General features: G+C 38.3%; 1 protein-coding gene across 2 annotated transcripts in view; it reads right to left on the bottom strand.

Annotated features, from left to right (window-relative positions):
* Positions 1 to 666: 666 nt before the first annotated feature.
* MAP3K5 (mitogen-activated protein kinase kinase kinase 5) overlaps positions 667 to 18,832 on the bottom strand; it is a 102,058-nt gene continuing 83,892 nt past the window's right edge. For both annotated transcript variants that reach the window (XM_057407663.1, XM_057407671.1), the window contains 10 exons: positions 18,229 to 18,249; positions 17,181 to 17,358; positions 16,912 to 17,080; positions 14,392 to 14,577; positions 10,718 to 10,823; positions 8,120 to 8,360; positions 5,711 to 5,823; positions 4,703 to 4,815; positions 2,200 to 2,276; positions 667 to 1,401 (listed from right to left, as the gene is read on the bottom strand). In XM_057407663.1, the coding sequence (XP_057263646.1) occupies positions 1,341 to 1,401; positions 2,200 to 2,276; positions 4,703 to 4,815; positions 5,711 to 5,823; positions 8,120 to 8,360; positions 10,718 to 10,823; positions 14,392 to 14,577; positions 16,912 to 17,080; positions 17,181 to 17,358; positions 18,229 to 18,249 (1,265 nt within the window). In that variant the 3' untranslated portion in view covers positions 667 to 1,340. The remainder of the gene's footprint in view (positions 1,402 to 2,199; positions 2,277 to 4,702; positions 4,816 to 5,710; positions 5,824 to 8,119; positions 8,361 to 10,717; positions 10,824 to 14,391; positions 14,578 to 16,911; positions 17,081 to 17,180; positions 17,359 to 18,228; positions 18,250 to 18,832) is intronic.

Raw genomic sequence — 18,832 nt, 5'->3', positions numbered from 1 at the left:
ATCTTCAGGGTAAAAATATCTGACTAAATTTATTTATTTTGCTGTTCTTTGTTTAGCTTATTCGTTTTATACATAATTGTTGGGGTTTAGGCAGCAAAAATTACTACATGCATGTTAAAACAACATGTTTGTTTTTAGAAAAAATATTTAATTTTGTTTGAAAATACTTGCTAGACCAGAAAAATTCAGGGCATAAGCTCTTCACTGATTACCAAGGCTTATGAAGAAAGAAGGAAGTTCTTGTCCAGGCAAGTCTTACTCACAGTGGAAGTTTTTACAGCTGTCCCATAGGATCTGATGATACCCCATGCTGGAATGCTGGATGGACAGGGAATATCCACCATCCTTTTTCATTATACGTGAGGAAAACATATTGCATAAACAAAAGCAGAAGAAAGCAACAGGCCACAACGACTGTTTAATGCACGGAGGCAGGACATTAATTTCTCAAGTCAAGTAGATCACTCAGAGAAGAATTTTGTTCAGCTGTGGATTGTGAGTGAAGACTGAACAGGAAAGTGTTCAATACCATGATTATCAAACTCCAAACTTTAACACGTGATGATAATCAAATATGACTTTTTCCTCTTTTTTTTTATTCCAGTATTTTCCAGTTCTACACCTTTATTATTTTAAAGTAAAAAAGAAAAAAAAAATAGGAAAAAGTAAGTCTTAGGTTCTTTTTATTTTCAACTGTGTATGTCAGAGATAGCTTTAGAACAAGCTAACATTACTGTGGTTCAGGTGTATACAACTGGTACAGTTCAGTAGTACATAAACAGCTCTAAAACAAATGCACCATAGAACTTAAATTACCAAAAATAAACAATATTAAACTATGTAGGGTAGTAGGTAAAAACAATTACCATTAGGTCTTGCACACTAAAAGAAAAATATCTAATTATGATTGAAAATATTAAGTTCTACTACACATTATAGTGATATATTACAAAGAAAGAGAAACTTGAGAAGTTGTTGTCACATTTTGGTTTTGTTCCAGTGATCTATAGTTACATGAAATCTTACATCAGTTTTTCATGAAATTAACATCTGGTTACTTTAACTACAATATTTCATGAGTTTATTATGGTGGGGTTTCTTTATTTATTTTAGTTTTTGAAAAACTTGCGTGTAAAAACATTTGAAGTAAAATAATGTTGCTGGCTGTTTACAGATTCCTTATGGATTATAGGAGTAAAAACAGTCAGGAAGCTGCAGTGTTTTTAACATTGGTAAACAAATACTGGATTAAAGTGCAATAGTCCTTCTGACAGCACACCTGCCCTGTGCTGAAAGGAAACCTTCTCCTTTCTGCAGAGAAGTGAAGAAAAATGTCAGTGTCAGGCATGTTTTCCTCGAAAGTCCGTGATAGCCTTCCAGAGTGTGCATAGCATTCCTCCTCTGTAAAGGAAAATCATAAAGATGCCCAGGAACAAAGATATTCTCTAGCCCGGAAGCATTCCAGTTTAGCTGCCTTCTGATTTTGACCAATTATATTCAAAGGGAAGGTCGATCAAAGGTAAAATTCAACATGCAATACTCAAATAGAGAACAGAGTCCTTTTCTGATTATAGTACTGGGCAATCTTTCCGCTTGTCAGATGCCCACTTTCTGGAATTCAGACTTCTGGGCCAAAGGTCCTGCATAACCCACAGCAGCTTTCCAACATTATGAAAGAATCTCAGCACTTGCCATATTTTTTAATTATTATTTTTTTTAGTTGTTTATTTTTAAACTGACTGAGCCCACACAGAGTGTTTGATAACTTCTATTGTTTCTACTTAAACTTGGTTCTGCAGTGACCCACACACCTGGCATGATTAGGTGAAGTCTAGTGTTAGTTGCAGTCCACGAGTAGTATTTCTGAAGTTTGAAGATGAACTACAGAAGTTTTGTTCTCTCTACTTTTTTAAATAAAAGACTCTGTTGGTTTTTCCTGTCTCTCCAGGTGTAAGGTAAAAGCTTTATTTTAAAATTCTCCCTTTGCTTTCCTTTAACAGAAAAGCTTATTTTAAACTAATTTAAACAGTATCAGCTGTTATTGGGACAGCATCAGTATACAAAGACATACTGGAAAGTGTTCCTTATGTTAAATGAACACTGCACAATACAACAAATAGAGACTTAGTTTCACTTATTTTCTCTTGTAACAAAATGCAACTCCTGCTCAGCACAGTTCATTTAACTGTGAAGACTTACCTCAGTCTCAAACATTTCAGATCATCTCGTGTAACATAGCAGAGAACATCCATTAATGTGTAGTCTTCAGCCAAGAACTACAAAAAGTTTAAATGAACAATTTGTTAGAATTATAATCTAACTTTCTATGCTTTATATACCTGCCCTTAAAATTAGAAGCTTAGAAGAAACATAAAATTGGGCCAAAATGTGGTACATGTAGCAGATTCATCCATATTATTTCTAGAAATACATTGAAACTACTTATTTTTTGTATTGTATACACTGGCATAACAGGCAAAACTTGTCATGCTTTTACAGGTACTTAAAAGTTTTGTCAGCTGGCATTTCTGCTGTTAACACTGCTACCTCAGTGTTATAGACTTGAATGAACACCAACTACAGCGTAATTAATACCACGTTTCACCCATTAGGAAATTGAAAACAACAGTTAAGACCTACCTTTTCAAAAGTAGCCATCTAAATTTGATATACTTGAGTTTCAAGGAACCTTTGATCTGATCTGTAGGAGTGATAACTACATGAAGGTTTTCTTAAGTCAGCCAAAATTCTGCTCAACACCTCTAAGATTATATAATTTGTTGCAGAGGAGACCAATCTACTTCAGGAAATCTCATCTTAACACAGTTAGCTGTGGGTGAACATGTACCCTATGTCTAGGGTATAATCAGCAGGAACTGCTGCAATGTGTAAAAACGCTGAAAAATTATGAACCAAGGAAATTCTTCACTGTGAAGGTGGTGAGTCACTGGAACAGGTTGCCCAGAGAAGCTGTGGATACACTATCTCTGGAAGTGTTCATGGCCGGGTTGGATGGGGCTTTGAGCTTTCCCTACAGCTCTAGATCTGGACTCTGCAATGCCATGTCAAGTTCAGACCACCACCAGAGATAGCCTTCTATGGCTGTAGAAAGTCAGGGCAGCACCCATGTGCTACCCTTGGTCTGCAGAGCAAGTAGAAGAGGAAAACAACCAACCAACCCACCCACAGTCCTCTCCTCACTCTAATCTAGGGGTAGCAAAGAATGTAATCACAGAATCCCAAGGGTTGGAAGGGACCTCAAAACATCATCTAGTGCAACCCGCCCTGCAAGAGCGGGGTAACCTAGAGTACATCACACAGGAACTTGTCCAGGCGGGCCTTGAATATCTCCAATGTAGGAGACTCCACAACCCCCCTGGGCAACCTGTTCCAGTGCTCTGTCACTCTCACAGTAAAGAAATTTTTCCTGATGTTCACATGGAACCTCCTGTGCTCCAGTTTACACCCACTGCCCCTTGTCCTATCACTGGACATCACTGAAAAAACCCTAGCTCCATCATCCTGACACTCACCCTTTACATATTTGTAAACATTGATGAGGTCACCCCTCAGTCTCCTCTTCTCCAAGCTAAAGAGACCCAGCTCCCTCAGCCTCTCCTCATAAGGGAGATGTTCCACTCCCTTAATCATCTTTGTGGCTCTGCGCTGGACTCTTTCAAGCAATTCCCTGTCCTTCTTGAACTGAGGGGCCCAGAACTGGACACAATATTCCAGATGCGGCCTCACCGAGGCAGAGTAGAGGGGGAGGAGAACCTCTCTTGACCTACTAACCACACCCTTTCTAAAGCACCCTAGGATGCCATTGGCCTTCTTGGCCACAAGGGCACATTACTGGCTCATGGTCATCCTCCTATCCACCAGGACCCCCAGGTCCCTTTCCCCTTCACTACTGTCCAGCAGGTCAACCCCCAACCTGTACTGGTACATGGGCTTGTTCTTCCCCAGATGCAAGACTCTACACTTGCCCTTGTTGAATTTCATCAAGTTCCTCTCCGCCCAACTGTCCAGCCTGTCCAGGTCTCGCTGAATGGCAACACAGCCCTCTGGTGTGTCAGCCACTCCTCCCAGTTTAGTATCATCAGCAAACTTGCTGAGGGTACATTCAGTTCCCTCATCCAGGTCGTTGATGAAAATATTAAACAGCACTGGTCCCAGCACCGACCCCTAAGGGACTCCACTAGTCACAGACCTCCAGCTAGATTCTGTCCCATTAACCACAACTCTCTGCCTTCTTCCTTCCAACCAGTTCTTGATCCACCTCACTACCTGATCAAGCCCACACTCCCTTAGCTTATCTACGAGGATGCTGTGGGAGACAGTATGAAATGCCTTACTGAAATCACGAAAAACCACATCTACCACTCTACCATCATCCAGCCACCTAGTTACTTCCTCATAGAAGGAGGAAGGTGATCTTCAAGGTCTCTTCCAACCCAAACTATCTTATGATTCTATGACAAAGCTATACTGTCATTTTATTCCCTTATTCCAAATCAGATATAGGAATTATTAACAGTATTCTATTTTTATGCAGGCCTCCATATCCATGGCTTTTTTTCTATCCTCTGAAAACAAATTAACCTCTCCATGTGCTGAAGTAATCAAAAAGGCTTGGTATCATCTTGCATAGAGTCACAACACAGTACTGTAACTGTAAAAGACTTAACAGAATCATTGCTACCTTGTTTATCGTGGCCTCATCAGCTCCTTGAACAGTCAGCCAGCTTATGAGATCAGGGTCTTCGGTCCTTGTGCCAGTGGAATGACGATGACAGAGAGACAATCCAGGAATATCTAGAATAAGCATTTAAAAAAAAAGAGTTTGTGCTGCCAAAGAAACCTCTTGTCATTTTTGACTGCTGAAGCACTTTCTTCAGTGAGCTTTCCCTTCAAGCTTAGAATACCAGTATCCCCATAAATTAAGATAAATGTCAATTCCCAAGGCACACACTTAATTACAGTTTATAGACAGTTATGCACCAATTACTCTACTTGGTTAGGGGTGCAGTTAAAATAGTGTGAGCATTGATACAGATTGGGTTTTATTGTTCTCTTTGGAAAATTACTTTACCTGTACAAGGCACGTCAATCACACTGTAACTATTTCTACACTTAACGTTGCTGCATCAATTTATCTGAAGCTTTCAGTGTTAACTCATACGACTGGTGTGTAGGCAATGCCCTAGACTGAGGATCAGCTGCTTTTGGAAAACACTCCTTTGAAGAATAGTACATGGAAACATTAGCACTTCCACCTTCTTCAGGGCACGTATGTATCAAACAACTTTCCTCAGTAAGTCTGAAGTAGTATTTACATCTCACCAATTAAATCCTCTTGAATTTTCAGTGTAACAGTTGGAACAGTCTTTAATTCAAAGAACATATACCTAAACATACTGGATTATCCTCTTTAGAAACAGTATTTATTCTGTAGGATATAAGCCTTGTACTCTTCCATATATTCACAATCAAAAATATTTAAATCATACCATTCCTTGTACTGTGATTAACAAATTCAGTAATTTGTTTCTACACTGTGCATTCTTACTTCAAAGCAAACCCTACCAGCAGCAGCATAATAAAGCATCTTTGCTGGGACTAGCTCAATAAAAAGACCAGTTGAGCTGCCACTGTCTTCATATGCAGCCAGTATGAAGCTTTTCATTGAAAATTCTTCTCACTTACTTACCTATTGGCTGTGACCTAAGCCGTAGGTTTCTGATCTCTTGATCTTTTTCTTCTATAGCTTGATGTAAGAGGACTTGAAATTCTCTCTCTTTTTGAACCAACTCTTCCAATAACCTATGAAATAATGGAAAGAAAGCACACATTTCCTTAAATAGTTTCAAATTTTCAGGAAAGCGAAGATCTTTATACACTTAAGCTGGAAACCTTCTTAACAGAGACAAGGACAGACTTCTTCAACTTTCATAGGAGTATTATCTCACTGTAGATTTATTATGACCTATACCAAGACATAAACATTCACTGGTTCCTAAAGCTCCAGCTCTTTAAAAAGGAAAACAAAACAAAAAGCCCCAAACACACCAGCCTCCATATACTCATCCACCCACTAAACAGGTGGCATGATACAAAATTTCAGAGAAATTTCTACAGCCAGCATTCTGTTTTAAACAAAACTGCAACTGATAACAAATATTGAAGTGTTTCATAAACCAAGGGCTAAACTTTCTGACATAATCTTTGGTACAGAAAAATGCCAGTTTCACATCTCTGCAGCAGACATTTTCAAAGGTGTGGCAAGGCTGGAGCCATGATGAAAATGTGCTGAAAACTTGTGGCTGCATTTCTTAAATTGGGGAAATATATTCTTAAGCACACAAGGGCTGTCCCCCACATACCAGGCACTTAGTGCCTACCCTTCTATGTTATATGAAGGGTGAGAAAAGAGGAGGCAAAATACCTTGTGTCCTCCCTTAAGCAATTACTTTTGAGAATGTCAAGCAGAAATAAACACTGCAACTTTTTTTTTCCTGGGACACTGAAAAGTGGAGACATTCTGGAATCCAGCTAGAGAACGTGCCACAAAAACACTTTAACTGTATCTGCACAGAAGTAAACTCCATCCCATATGATTGCTTGTAAAAACATCAAGCCCTACTTTTAGCTTGCATACAGGCCCAGCAGCAGCATAGTACATTTGAGTGCTTCCACACCTGAGCTAACAATTCTTAACAAGTCCACAGAGCTGCTTTGTGCCTCTACACACACCCACAGCTCACTTAATCTCAGTGCAGATTGCAAGTCTGGCCAGACAAGTATGCAGTCACCTTTCTGTTAATTTTTGCCTCTATCCATTCTGGTTGAAAAAGGCCTTTGGGGCCAATGAAGTAATCAACTATTTTCTCTTGAGAACTGCTTGCTGATTATGCCAATAAAGCTTTAATTAATACTTAAACAATTGCTCATATTATTTACCTCAGAATTTCTGCATGAATGACAGGATGTGATTATTTGGCCAAAAGCTTTGCATTCAATAAATTTACAAAAGCAAAGTACTAGAAAATCCTCTACAAATGGATCACTTCTGATGCAACTCCCATCATGAACTTGGGAAGTGAACCAATCTAAATTATTTCTGTGTTTATTTCAGTGTATCAATAAGGCAGTCAAAATATCTCCCACAAGCAAAATATGAATTGTAACACAAAAAAATCAAAAATACCAATGCTTTACTAAGAACAGCACAGTCTAATGAATTAATCTAATTATGCCAAAATTCTTAGGCACATTTAAAAGTAAAGTGCAGTTTAACATTTTAATTCCAGTTGGAACGGTAACTACAAAGAACATTCTAGAAGCATAACAACTGTCTTATTGAAGACGTGTTCTCTTTCTGTCACGGTCATATTCAAAATAACTACTTCAAACAGACTATCTGGTATATTTTAATTAAAAAAAATATATAAAAGATTATTTGGATAAAAGAATGAAGAAAAATTTGTCTCTGACATTACTTAACCAAAAAGGCCAAAAGAACCACTTAATAGGTTTAAAGTGGAATATGTGTATTTCTGGGGAAAAGAAAGAAAAAAAAAAAGATCGATGTCCAAACTTCTGCTTTTCCCCATCTTTCTGAGATTAAAAAAAAAAAGATAATAAAAAGGTAAAATTCACTGCTGCAGTGAGTGCTGTGCATGAAGCAAGCCTGCAGTAGTTTCCCAGTAGAGTTCATATGTGGTTGTCAAGTAGCTTGAGTTCATTCCCCAAGAATAAGTATAAAAAAGAACAGCAAGTTCTGCCTTCATGGACAGAAAACATAATACCATTCATCAGCCTTACACAGCATACAAAGGAAAGAAAAAGCAGAAGCTTAGCAGCAAGCCCATTTTTTTCAAACCTTTCTTGAAAGGCACCTGAAATCAAGACCGACCTTAACTTCCATCACTATTGTTTTGAAATGAATAAAACTAGTAGAAGTGATCAGTCACACCTAAACAGTGACCATCATTTAAATGAACAACTTGCATTAGTATGGAACTCTGATACTGTCACTAGAATTCTAGCACATATATTTTAAAAGCTAAGCAAACACATTGTCACAAGCAGGCTAGTGTCTCCTGATGTCCAGACTTACCTGTTTGTCTCTAATTTTAGCCTGCCCAGCTGGACACTCAGTGATCTGTGAGCAGCCTGGGACTCATGTGAAACCGTAGAGCTGAGTGTGCTTACACCTGAGGTAGCTACTGCATCTTCCATGACAATGCAAGGCTGTTGGATAGCTTGATTCTGAGGCTGCTCATCTTGATCTTCAACTTCTACATCTTCTTGATCTGCTGTATCACTTTCAGATGCAAGGCTAAAATGTGGCCTCAGTTCTATTAGTAACATGAAAATATAAATGAAAGAAAAAATAATTAAGGATGCTAAACATTACTTAGATGTTACAACAAAAGTGGACCTAAGTGACTATTTAACAAATCATCCTACAGCTTTGGATGAAATTTCTGTAGTAAGGGAACAGATGAGACTTTCTAGGGGTGTAAGACCACTCAGACTATAACAGCATCTTGGTTTACACTGGTTATTATTCAGTCTATCAAATGTTTGAAAGCTATAAACCCCCCAAAAAATCTGGATGAATAGGATTCCAGATTTGGCTACCATTTCACATCAAATTGTGCTGAAGTTCTATGCCCAGCAGATGTACTTTCTTTTGCTTAATTCCATTCTCAGTGGTTTGTGATTTCTCATGTGTCTGACCTGAAATGTTTTATTAAACAAATAACCATTATTTCTTTTACATACAGCTATTCCTGTTGTTGCTATTCTGGCATGTGTAGCATTCCCCTTTATAAGAATTCTGTGTTTACCAAAAATGGTATCCAAAAATATAGAGAGGAAATAACAAACAGACCCCTCTACCAAAAATTATATGCAGCACACTTCCCTTCCACTTCTAAGAGAGAATGTTGCTTATATGGAAATGATGTACATCCACAAAGCTGTATGTGTGCTCTGGCTTCTGTATTCCCTGTTTAGCCTGTTTACCAGAGCTTACCAGGTATGCAAGATATGTACACAAGAACTTATACTCCTACATAACCTATTACTGCAACAACATCTGTTTGTTAATTCTAACCATTTAATATAAATCTTTCTTCCTTCCTTCCTTCAATTGTGGCTTCTTACTGCTGAGCACTCCCTTTAGTCTCCTCACCAAAATACTTTTTTTTCCATGAATCACACTTTTTTTTTGTCCTTTCTGCTGCAGAACTAACAAGTACATTTCTCTTCTTTACAAAAGGGACATTTGTTCCTTGATCCATTTCATCTCTTCATTTCAATGCTACATAACTATTTCAAGACTGAACATACTAAGATCAAGAGAGTTATGCTTCTAAATTAAAGAAAGCAGATGTATTATATAGCAGTTACCCAAATATTCCTAGGCAAATATGTCTAAATATGCTTTGAAATTCTGCATCATGATAAGAACAGAAGCTCATTTTGCCATTGTTTACCACTAGGCAGGCAGTATAACTGTACATCTGCTTCATACAATTCCTAAAACATCCCATAATTTTCAGAAGTGTTAAGGCAGAGATAAATTTTCATATCATTCGTGGAGGGTGTGAGGGAAGAGTAAGGACAGGCAAGGAGAAGCAATCATAAGTAGGGTAAAGAAATTAGGGAAGAGGCAGATGATCAGTGCTTGAAAGCTAATAGGGCACAGAGGCTTTTGTTTAAGCTTGACCATGTACATTTAATGCTGATACTGAGAGGTATGGGGAAGAAGTGTCTATTAATGCGGAATTCTACAGCACTCCTATTATACAGCAATAATGCCTGTTAATAGGTGCTTGGCAGTCTAATCAAAAGACAGGTTGCCCTTATGACTTGAAACTAACACAGAAACCCTATTTATGCCTTGTTGGTTGTGCTGCTGATATGGAAAATACCAATGAGAATGGGAAGAGCTGCAACTTTTGTTGGAATTTTCAGATCCTACTGTTGATAACTGAAGACAACCCACTGCAGAAAACAGGAACGTAAGTATTCTGACTTCAGATTAAAGCATTAAATCATAGGTTCAAAAATTTCACCATTACTTCCACTGTGGGGAACAGGGGAATCACAAGCTTAGAAGTTAAGTAGCTGCAGAGAAAAGTAACTCTGGTAGTAACAGAATGGGCTACAGTTTCTCCTACACAGACTCCTTTCCTCAGCCTAGCCTTCTACGACGTTCTTCTACTTCCACAACGTTCAAAATACAATATTCGAACTGCAGGCACTGTAGGTTTGTTTGTTTGTTTTGGGGGTTTTTCCTCTTTAGACAGCTTCTGACCAGGAGCCAAGGAGACCTTCAAGTACTCCAAAGAACACATCATTAATCTGCACTTTGTAAGAAACACCTTCCACACTCAGCACATGCCGGCAAGTGGTCTGTCCTTTAGATTACAAGGGGGCAGTAATGAGCACCTCAAAAATCAGGCTACAGAGCACCTGAGCCTACTACTGCTCACTGTGTTGCAGAATTGTTTAGACTGCACATCTTGGAAAGATGCTTTCCAACATAACTTGGACAATGCACTGATCAGTTTTGAAGTTGCAAAACTGACAGTGAGCAGGAAAAAAGCTGCTGCTAGTTTCAAAATCTTAAGTATCATAGTTTCAACTCTAAATTAAAGAGATCAACTAATAAATATTTGCTAAGTATTAAGAAATTACTCACCTGGGACTAGAATAGTTATAGCAGTCTGCACAGCTTTTCTGATTATGCTGTCCAATGCAAACATCCAATGTGGCTTGATATTATGATTTCGGAGAACTTTATTTACCTAGCAACAGAAAATTCAGTTTAGATATTGCATCCCACCTAACTTAAAACTGTAATATATGTCAGCACTATATAAGGTGTTTGAACTTACAGGTACTACATCAAAGCAGGTGATTAAAACTATTTCATATTCTCATTAAATGAAGAAAATGGCAATGTCACCAACTTACATGATTTTATTACAAGTTGTGCAATATTTTGTATTTTTTTATCAAGAACTAGTGCCTGTATTTGGTGATTTTATGACTGCAATACTGAAATTAAGAAAACTTCATGGGTGTGGAGGGACCATATTATGAAAGGCTTCTAACTTAATCTATTTAATCTTGCTACTGTTTTGGCATTGCTTTCACTGCTTTCTCTGAGCAATACTTATCTATTTTAAAGTACAATTGTAGGAAATATCAAAGAACTAATGTAATGCTGCTCCTTGGTTCAGAAAATAGTTAATTAACATTAGTTTAAGTAGTCAGGGGACTTTATTTGTGTACTGTGCCATTTTCTCTTTCCTCCTACCTTTTACTTCATACAATCAGGAGCAACCCAGTGTCAAAAATTAATTGTCCACAGGTCTGCTTTCAAGCTGCTTTTTGGTATATTTCTAGGTGTCTCTATGGATGCTCCATGCCATTTGCAAGAATTATCTCTACCTTGGGGGAATTGTTTTCCAACTCCCAAATGACAGGAAAGAAGCAGGTGGGACCATAATGCCTAGTCACTGTAAGTGGCAGTAGCACAAACCAGACTTGGTGCTGTTTTTCATGCATGAAAGCAGTCCAAAGCAATAAGCTTTTGTTGAAGCAGAACTCGAGAGGTTGCAGGAAGAAATGAGTTAAACTGTATTTAGAAAATTATGAAGTTTTTCCAAGCCTTATTAAAAAAAAAATAGGAAAAAAAAAGGCAACTTCTTTAGTTTATTAAAATAACATGGCAAGAAGATACTTCACTCTCAGATCTCCCTACAAATGGGATTAGTTTGATTCTCTCACACTGTATTAACACCTCTGTAAAAATGACTGAAGTTACATAAATAAAGGCTTCAGAAGATGTGTAAAAGATAATAAAGTTATTAATCATACTATTTTCACTGTCCCAAATAAACAGTATTGAGTAAAGCAGTAATTTATGTGGGTATCTGTACTGGTTTGGCTGGGATGGAGTTAATTTTCTTCACAGCTGCCCATACAGTGCATTATTTCAGATGGGTGACTAAACCAGCCTTGGTAACGCATTCACGTTTCAGCTATTGCTAAGCAGAGCTTCCACACTGTCAGGGCCTTCTCTGTTTCTTACGCTGCCCCACCAGTGAGTAGGCTGGGGGTGGACATGGCTGGCAGAGCTGACTCAAACTGGCCTAAGAGGTATTCCCTTCCATATGATACCATGCTCAGCAACAAAGCCAGGCAGGTGATTTTTCTAAAGGAGCAGTTGCACAGGGACTGGCAAGGCATTAGTCTATTAGTGGCCAGTGACTGCTTTTGCATCACTTGTGAAGTCTGTGGTTCTTTCCCCCCTCCCTTCACTTATTAAATAATCTTTATCCCCACCCATAGGTTTTCTCACTGTCTGCCCTTCTGTTTCTCTCCCTCATCCCATTGGCAAGGAGTGAATAAGCAACTGGGTAGGGAGGCTTTCCTGCGCCTGCCAGCCAGGGTCAGCTCACAGCAATAGCTGTCTTCTCAAGTCTATTGCCAGTGACCAACCACGAGGTGGCACTTGGACACTGCGGTTAGGCTTGGAGAGCTGTCAGCAGTGCCGGGGAGCCCTCCCTGTGCCTCAGAGACTCAAGGGCTTGCCTTCTGAGGCAGCATAACTCCTGTTTGCAAGCACTCTGCACCTTCCTATACTGACTCCTACCAAGACATTCACATGTGCAGCTTATTTAAGAACTGAAGAAACACAATGTAACTTTGTCAAGAACACAACAATGTGATTTCGCTATTGACATTTACAGCATAAACCTGTTTTTTTTCTTTTTTCTTGGTTGCTTTGATTGAGGATATTGTGATTATTAAACCTTGTTACCCGAGGTTACCTTATTTAGTCCTGAGAACAAGGGAACTACTTTCCCTCACTTTTAGCAATATCCCAGTCTCTGAAGTATCTGAGGTCCTGATACTGATCTGGATTTCAGTGTTTTACTTTAAAATGTAATGTATGTCCAAAAGAATTAGGACTTGCCACATATAAAGCAAAGCTTTTCTTCGAACTTTCTGTGGGTTATCTTGGTTAAATAATAGAAATAGTAATGACAGACATCTATCAGTTAAAACTCAACAACTTGTAATGATCTAGTTAACAGAGGAGGGTAAAATTTTTATTGAAAAGAAAACAAATCGGGCAATTACCACGTAACAACTGATGCCCAGCAACATCTCCATCAGAAAACCAATCCAGATATTTGTACTTCTCCCCACCCCATTTTGTTCTTGACTTTGTATGGTTGGGATATTTTCTTTCAAGTGTCAAAACAGTATTAATATGAGGCCAAATAGAATGGAGAGCTGAAGTGACTCAAAGGTGAAGACTCAAAGAGAAAATGTTGGTTCGTGGAAGCCTCTCTTTCACAGATTCACTTCACACATTAGGTTTTTGTTTGGTTGGGTTTTCTTGTAAACAGCATCTAATTCTTTTCAGTGTAGTCTATGCAACAAACAGGTTACATGCTATGCAATCCTTCCTGAAAGCTCTCTTCCTTGTCAGAGTGCCCCAGGTTTAAATGCCAGCAGCATCATCCACCACAAATGCCTACTTAAATTGTCATTTCATTTTTACTACATGACTTCAGTTTGAACAAGTGATGCCAAGCACAGCTGCACCCTCCCATGCTGGTTATTCTTCTTAATCATTAAGCCTTATGAACTAACATTTAAATACATAGCTTAAGAAGAAGAAAACATTTGCTTTTGGTAAACTACCTATTTAAAGGGTATCCATGTGTGTATTTGGTTGCCCAGTATAGGATATCATAAATTTTGCATTAATTATTGACAGAAAAGTAACCTTTTTTCCTTCCTTATCTTGCTTATTATAAATTGAAATTAAAATGTTTAGCTTGGCAGAAATCTGCTGCTAACCAAAAATACTAGAATAAAGCCTCAATGCAACATTATAAGGTGAACAGACAACTACTGGGGCCAAAAAGTGGTTTAATGTATTAGTTTGTAAGAAAACTCAAATTCAAGAGATCTGCATTTATGAAGGATAAGCCTGACATTCAGTTTTGGTCTTATTTACCAGAATACCCTCCAAAATGAGATATTATTTTTCTTAAAGGCTTTCCTGCTTTAGTATTATGACATAATGTTCACACAACCATGCTGAACCTTCTAGATCCTCGATAAACAAAATCTCAACAGTTGTGTTCAGGGTCTGTGTCCTGCCAAAGGACTGCATGGCAGCCAGCTCATGGTTGTGTGCTGGGTTTTTGCTATTACAGGTTCAAAGCCCTCAAATATTATTGTTTCAGTAACTATGGGCTATGAAGTTCTGTTTGCTTTTAGCTTCCCCCCCGCCATGCCCACCAGCAGTTTTGGTGCACAAATTTCTGTGTAAAAATGACAACTTACAGCATCTTGAAAACCAAACAGCACAAGCTGCACTTGACTGATACCATGACTGTCAAAGTCTAACTCCAGTTTCAGTTTTGAAAGAGTGGTTGCGATGATTTTACGATCAGTGGACCGCACAAACTCTCTGAGGCTGGAAACGAGCGTTGTGATGTGTTCCCATTTTAGTTTGGGTTCTTCAGCTCCCTGGTAGAAAAGAGAAGAAAATAAATAGTTTTGATAGCCATCTTTTGAAACGTACACACATGCCTCATCAGGATATAGGTTTTGATAGCACTTTTTCCTTCAAAAAAATTTTCATAAGAACAATTTCAACAGTCACTGGGTATGGAGGCTAGAGGAGGAGAATAACCCTCCCAAAAGAGGTCACTGTTTCTTGTTAGGGAACCATACAGGTTGCCCTGTCCCCAGCATGCCTTGACAGACTTGGATCTTCTAAGTTCAGGGCTACAACGTATCATGTGTCCACCTATCTGCCCTAATAGCTTTTTAATTATTCATATGAAAATGAGATCAGCTACCACAGGACAGGGTGAGGGATCCACTTCAGTACAGCCAGTCATCAGGTGAATTCTCCAAATCAAAGTGGGTCAGGATCAGAGGCTAGGATCTTTTACCTCAGAGATGAGTGCTTTAGCCAGTAGAATGCTTGATTGCTCTAGAGCTTTTTCTTATTTTTAGTTTCTCTCTCACGTAATCAAATATTTTTTTCATCTCATCAGCATTAATTAACTATAGTTAAAACCTCAATGTTATTGGCATAGTTCTTGATGAATGGCCAGCTGTAACGTTCTGGCATAAACCTGGCAAATGCAAGAGAACCAAACACCGTATGTCATTCTGTTGTGGAAATCAATATTAGAGATCTTTAGCCTGTATAAATAATTACTTCCTTCAGAATAAGCATCTAATACTTTATGTTTAAAAACTAACATGGTTTTCTATTTTTGACTTAATATTTGAAATTGACATTTGTATTGAGTTGATATAACTTTAGAGAGTAAATACAGTCTTTTGCTTATACTTCTTATTCTGATGAATGCCTTTAAGCTTTTTGCTATTTCGGTAGCTCATGTAAAAACACAAAAAACAAGCAAGTCAGGCTTCCATCTATTACTAACTTCTTGCATTTAAGCAGGATATAAGAAACCAACTCAACTTCCCCTTGACTGCAATTACTACCACTTTCTGGTGGTTTGAGCAGGTTTCCTACTCTCTGAACAAGGTACGTCCTTCAAGGGAGAAAGCGGTGTTTGGGCGTCAAGGGTTCTGAATCCTCTTGAAGGACAGACAGTCCCATGCATGTGTGCTTTGAACTCTCTGCCCCTCTGCTACCTTCTTGGGCTGTTGCAGCCCCAGCTGAGGAAGGCATGAAACATCAAGCACCCTCGCCAGATTTTGTGATTGAGTTTCAGCCTCTCACAATCACTGATTATTCCTTTCACACTGTGTCTTTTATAGCAACACTTTAGCAAAGCACAGAGCATGGGCATCTCTCTTAGTGTCTTCTATTTTAACACTTTCTATAGTTACCAGGACAACCATGGGTTCCTTCCTGCCCTCACCAACAGTTAGAAGCTCTTTTTATTCGTATGGCAGCAATTTCCAATTACATTAACAGTAGTACATGTGTAATAATCATATTGGTTTGCATCAGTTTCTAAACAGTACTATCTTTAGAAGATCTGAAACAGGACTATCTTTAGAAGATGAGTTGCCACATTTTATACAAAGATGTTTAAGACCAGCAATACTTAGCCTTGAGAATGAAGTAAGTCAATTAGCTGCCAACACACACACTACAAGCAAGAACGAAAAATCAAGTAATCCAATTACGGTGTTGCAACATTTAGCAGTGTATTCATGACCTGTAATTTACTCAGTGTCATCCTCAACTGATACATCACTGTGAATTGTCCCACAAAGGAGAGCCAAAAGGTCATTCTGCAATTATTTTGTTGTTTGCTGTAGCTCCCACTGTTACTCAATCTTCCCTTCCCTCCATTTATGCTCCCAACTGCAATTTATTTTCTCCCTAACCTCCTTCCCTTTTTGTAGCTGTTGGCTAGAAGGCAATGGTGAACATTCAGCCCCTTTTTTTCCACACAATAACCTAACATAAGGCCAAAACAGGCCAAAAAACCTAAATCTCCATCAAATCACTCAGCCAGAAGGCAGAACTCTGGAAGGGGCAAGGTAATCCCTTGTGGATGATCTACTTTACATGAGTTGACCTGACAGCCTTGACCCCATTGAAAAATCACTGTCAAAATATACTATCATGAAAACATGTTTTTCTTTTCTTTGGCCATCACTACTACCCAGGTATACATATACTATTTGCAAACAACACAAGAGTCACATGTAATGCAGCATAAACAATTTGAAAGTCTACTTTTAATAGCCCCAAACCCCAATAAACTGTGAAAGCTTACATGGTATAATTTCAGAAGTTCCAGGTAACTGCAGATAAGTCTTAAAATTCCATAAAATTTTTGCTGCCTTCTGAAATTACTTTACCTGAGCCAAAGCTTCCATCAAGTTCCTCACCACCTCCTCTTGGTCCTCAGTTAATATCCTGTGAAGGGTGGCTCTCCTTTCACTGTCCTTCTTTAGCATGAAAAACCCAGAATCTTTCTCTTCAGGTGAAGGAGGTGCACTGTGATCCTCAAAATTTTCATCTGGGATGCTGAATGAAAGACACTCAGTGAAAAGAAACTTTATAAAAGCCACCCCAAAACATACGTTTCTAATCTACCATATAACATGAACACCAGAAAGTTCCTTACCTCAGAAAAAGGGACCGGATTCCCTTCCCATCTTTTTCTCCACAGGATTTGGCTCTTGTTTTGAAAGAGAATGGATCAATTTTTAATTCTGTATCAGGTGAGACAGAACCATATTCACTGCTGCTACTTGTATCTTCCACCAGAACAGGGACAGGTAAGGATATACTCCGAAGATACTCTGTTCATAAAGGAATATTTAGAAATTAGAACAGTGCCATTGCAGTTCTGAAGTGAAAAGGCTATTCTCTCAGGGGAAACAGGAAGACCTCAGCTTTCCCCCACACCAGCATAAAATATTAAAAGAAAATTGACAAAATCTCCTAAAGCTTATTCTTCTGGAATAGAGTTATCTTTCAGTTATGTTTTTAATCAAAAGCTTCCTGAGATATGGAAATGCTGAGCTCTTTGCACGTTCCCTTATGTAATTCTACCACTGGCATGAATATGCATCTTTTATTACCAGTTAAGTCAGAAATTTTGTTTTTTAATACAGAGCACACATTACCGCTGCAAGAAACTATTCATACCTATTTCATAAGTGTATATTTCAAAATGCTCTTTTGATAGTAATTCAGCATGAAAGGAACTATGTGCTTGTTCAGTTCCTCCCACCCACCCTCAGTTCATTTCCTGAAAGAGATGAATATCCTTGCACCCAGGCCTGACATGGGGTCTCAAATGCCACTTTTTTCAGTTCTAGAATTTAGCTTAATGAAAATCTGTGTTATTTTTCTCTACAAACCTTGGCTCTATTGCTACCATAAAACAACCATTTAATTTCCTGTTTAGATTTCCACTAAATAGCCCTGTAACAACAATGCAGTTCTTCAAGCCTGCCTAGACAATTAAGCCATAGTCTGGTAGGATTACAAATAGTAGTTTAAATTTGCACAATAAATTAGAGGTTCCTAACAGAGAAAGGTCACTTATTTTCATAATTATGCCCACTTGTCTTTCCAGCATTTTAGTGTGACAAATTATACCAGAACAAGTGACAACCACGTATCTACACAATTACGTTGTGATAGAGCAGTATGTTAAAACTCACCATTTGTGTTAGCTGAAAGAACTGTGGGAGAAAAGCAAAGAAAAAAATCAAGTTAAATGTGCTGAAATGAACTGAGAAAATAAGCACAGTCTAAAGGGTAACTCTCTTCTCATTTTTACAGGCTACCTGCACTCTCCTGTCTGCATGCTTTAAATGTGTAATTTATTGCAATTTAAAGTTAATTTTAATCAGGGGTGTGGGGTGTGAAAACCACATTAACCGTGATCATCCAATGCCATCTCCTTTACAAGGTCTTTTTATTTCTTTCAGGTATCATGCTAAAAATCTGCAGAAAATTTTTTCATATTATATATACATACATGTAGAATATGTCACTTAAACTCTCAAAACTCTTTACTCTCCATAATTCCATAATAATGCTAGAGGAAATGAGGACATGAAAGAAGAGTAATGCAGTGCATGCACGTTCGCTGTGGGACAAAGATTATTTTGCTCATGTAGAAAACTCCCCTGAGGCTCAATAGCGAGTTCTAACATAATACAAAATATACTCTATGCAAACATTCTTTGAATTATAGCATATGCTAAACCATAGAAACAAAATCCCCAACAACCACAAAAGCTGCACAGAACCATGAACAGA

Source organism: Pezoporus wallicus, unplaced genomic scaffold (genome assembly GCF_028554395.1).
Source record: "Pezoporus wallicus isolate ANWC-B61680 ecotype Strahan unplaced genomic scaffold, APGP_CSIRO_Pwel_v1 contig_3817, whole genome shotgun sequence".
NCBI lineage: Eukaryota > Metazoa > Chordata > Aves > Psittaciformes > Psittacidae > Pezoporus > Pezoporus wallicus.
Note: the sequence above shows the minus strand (reverse complement) of the source record. Positions and strands in the feature narration are given on the sequence as shown.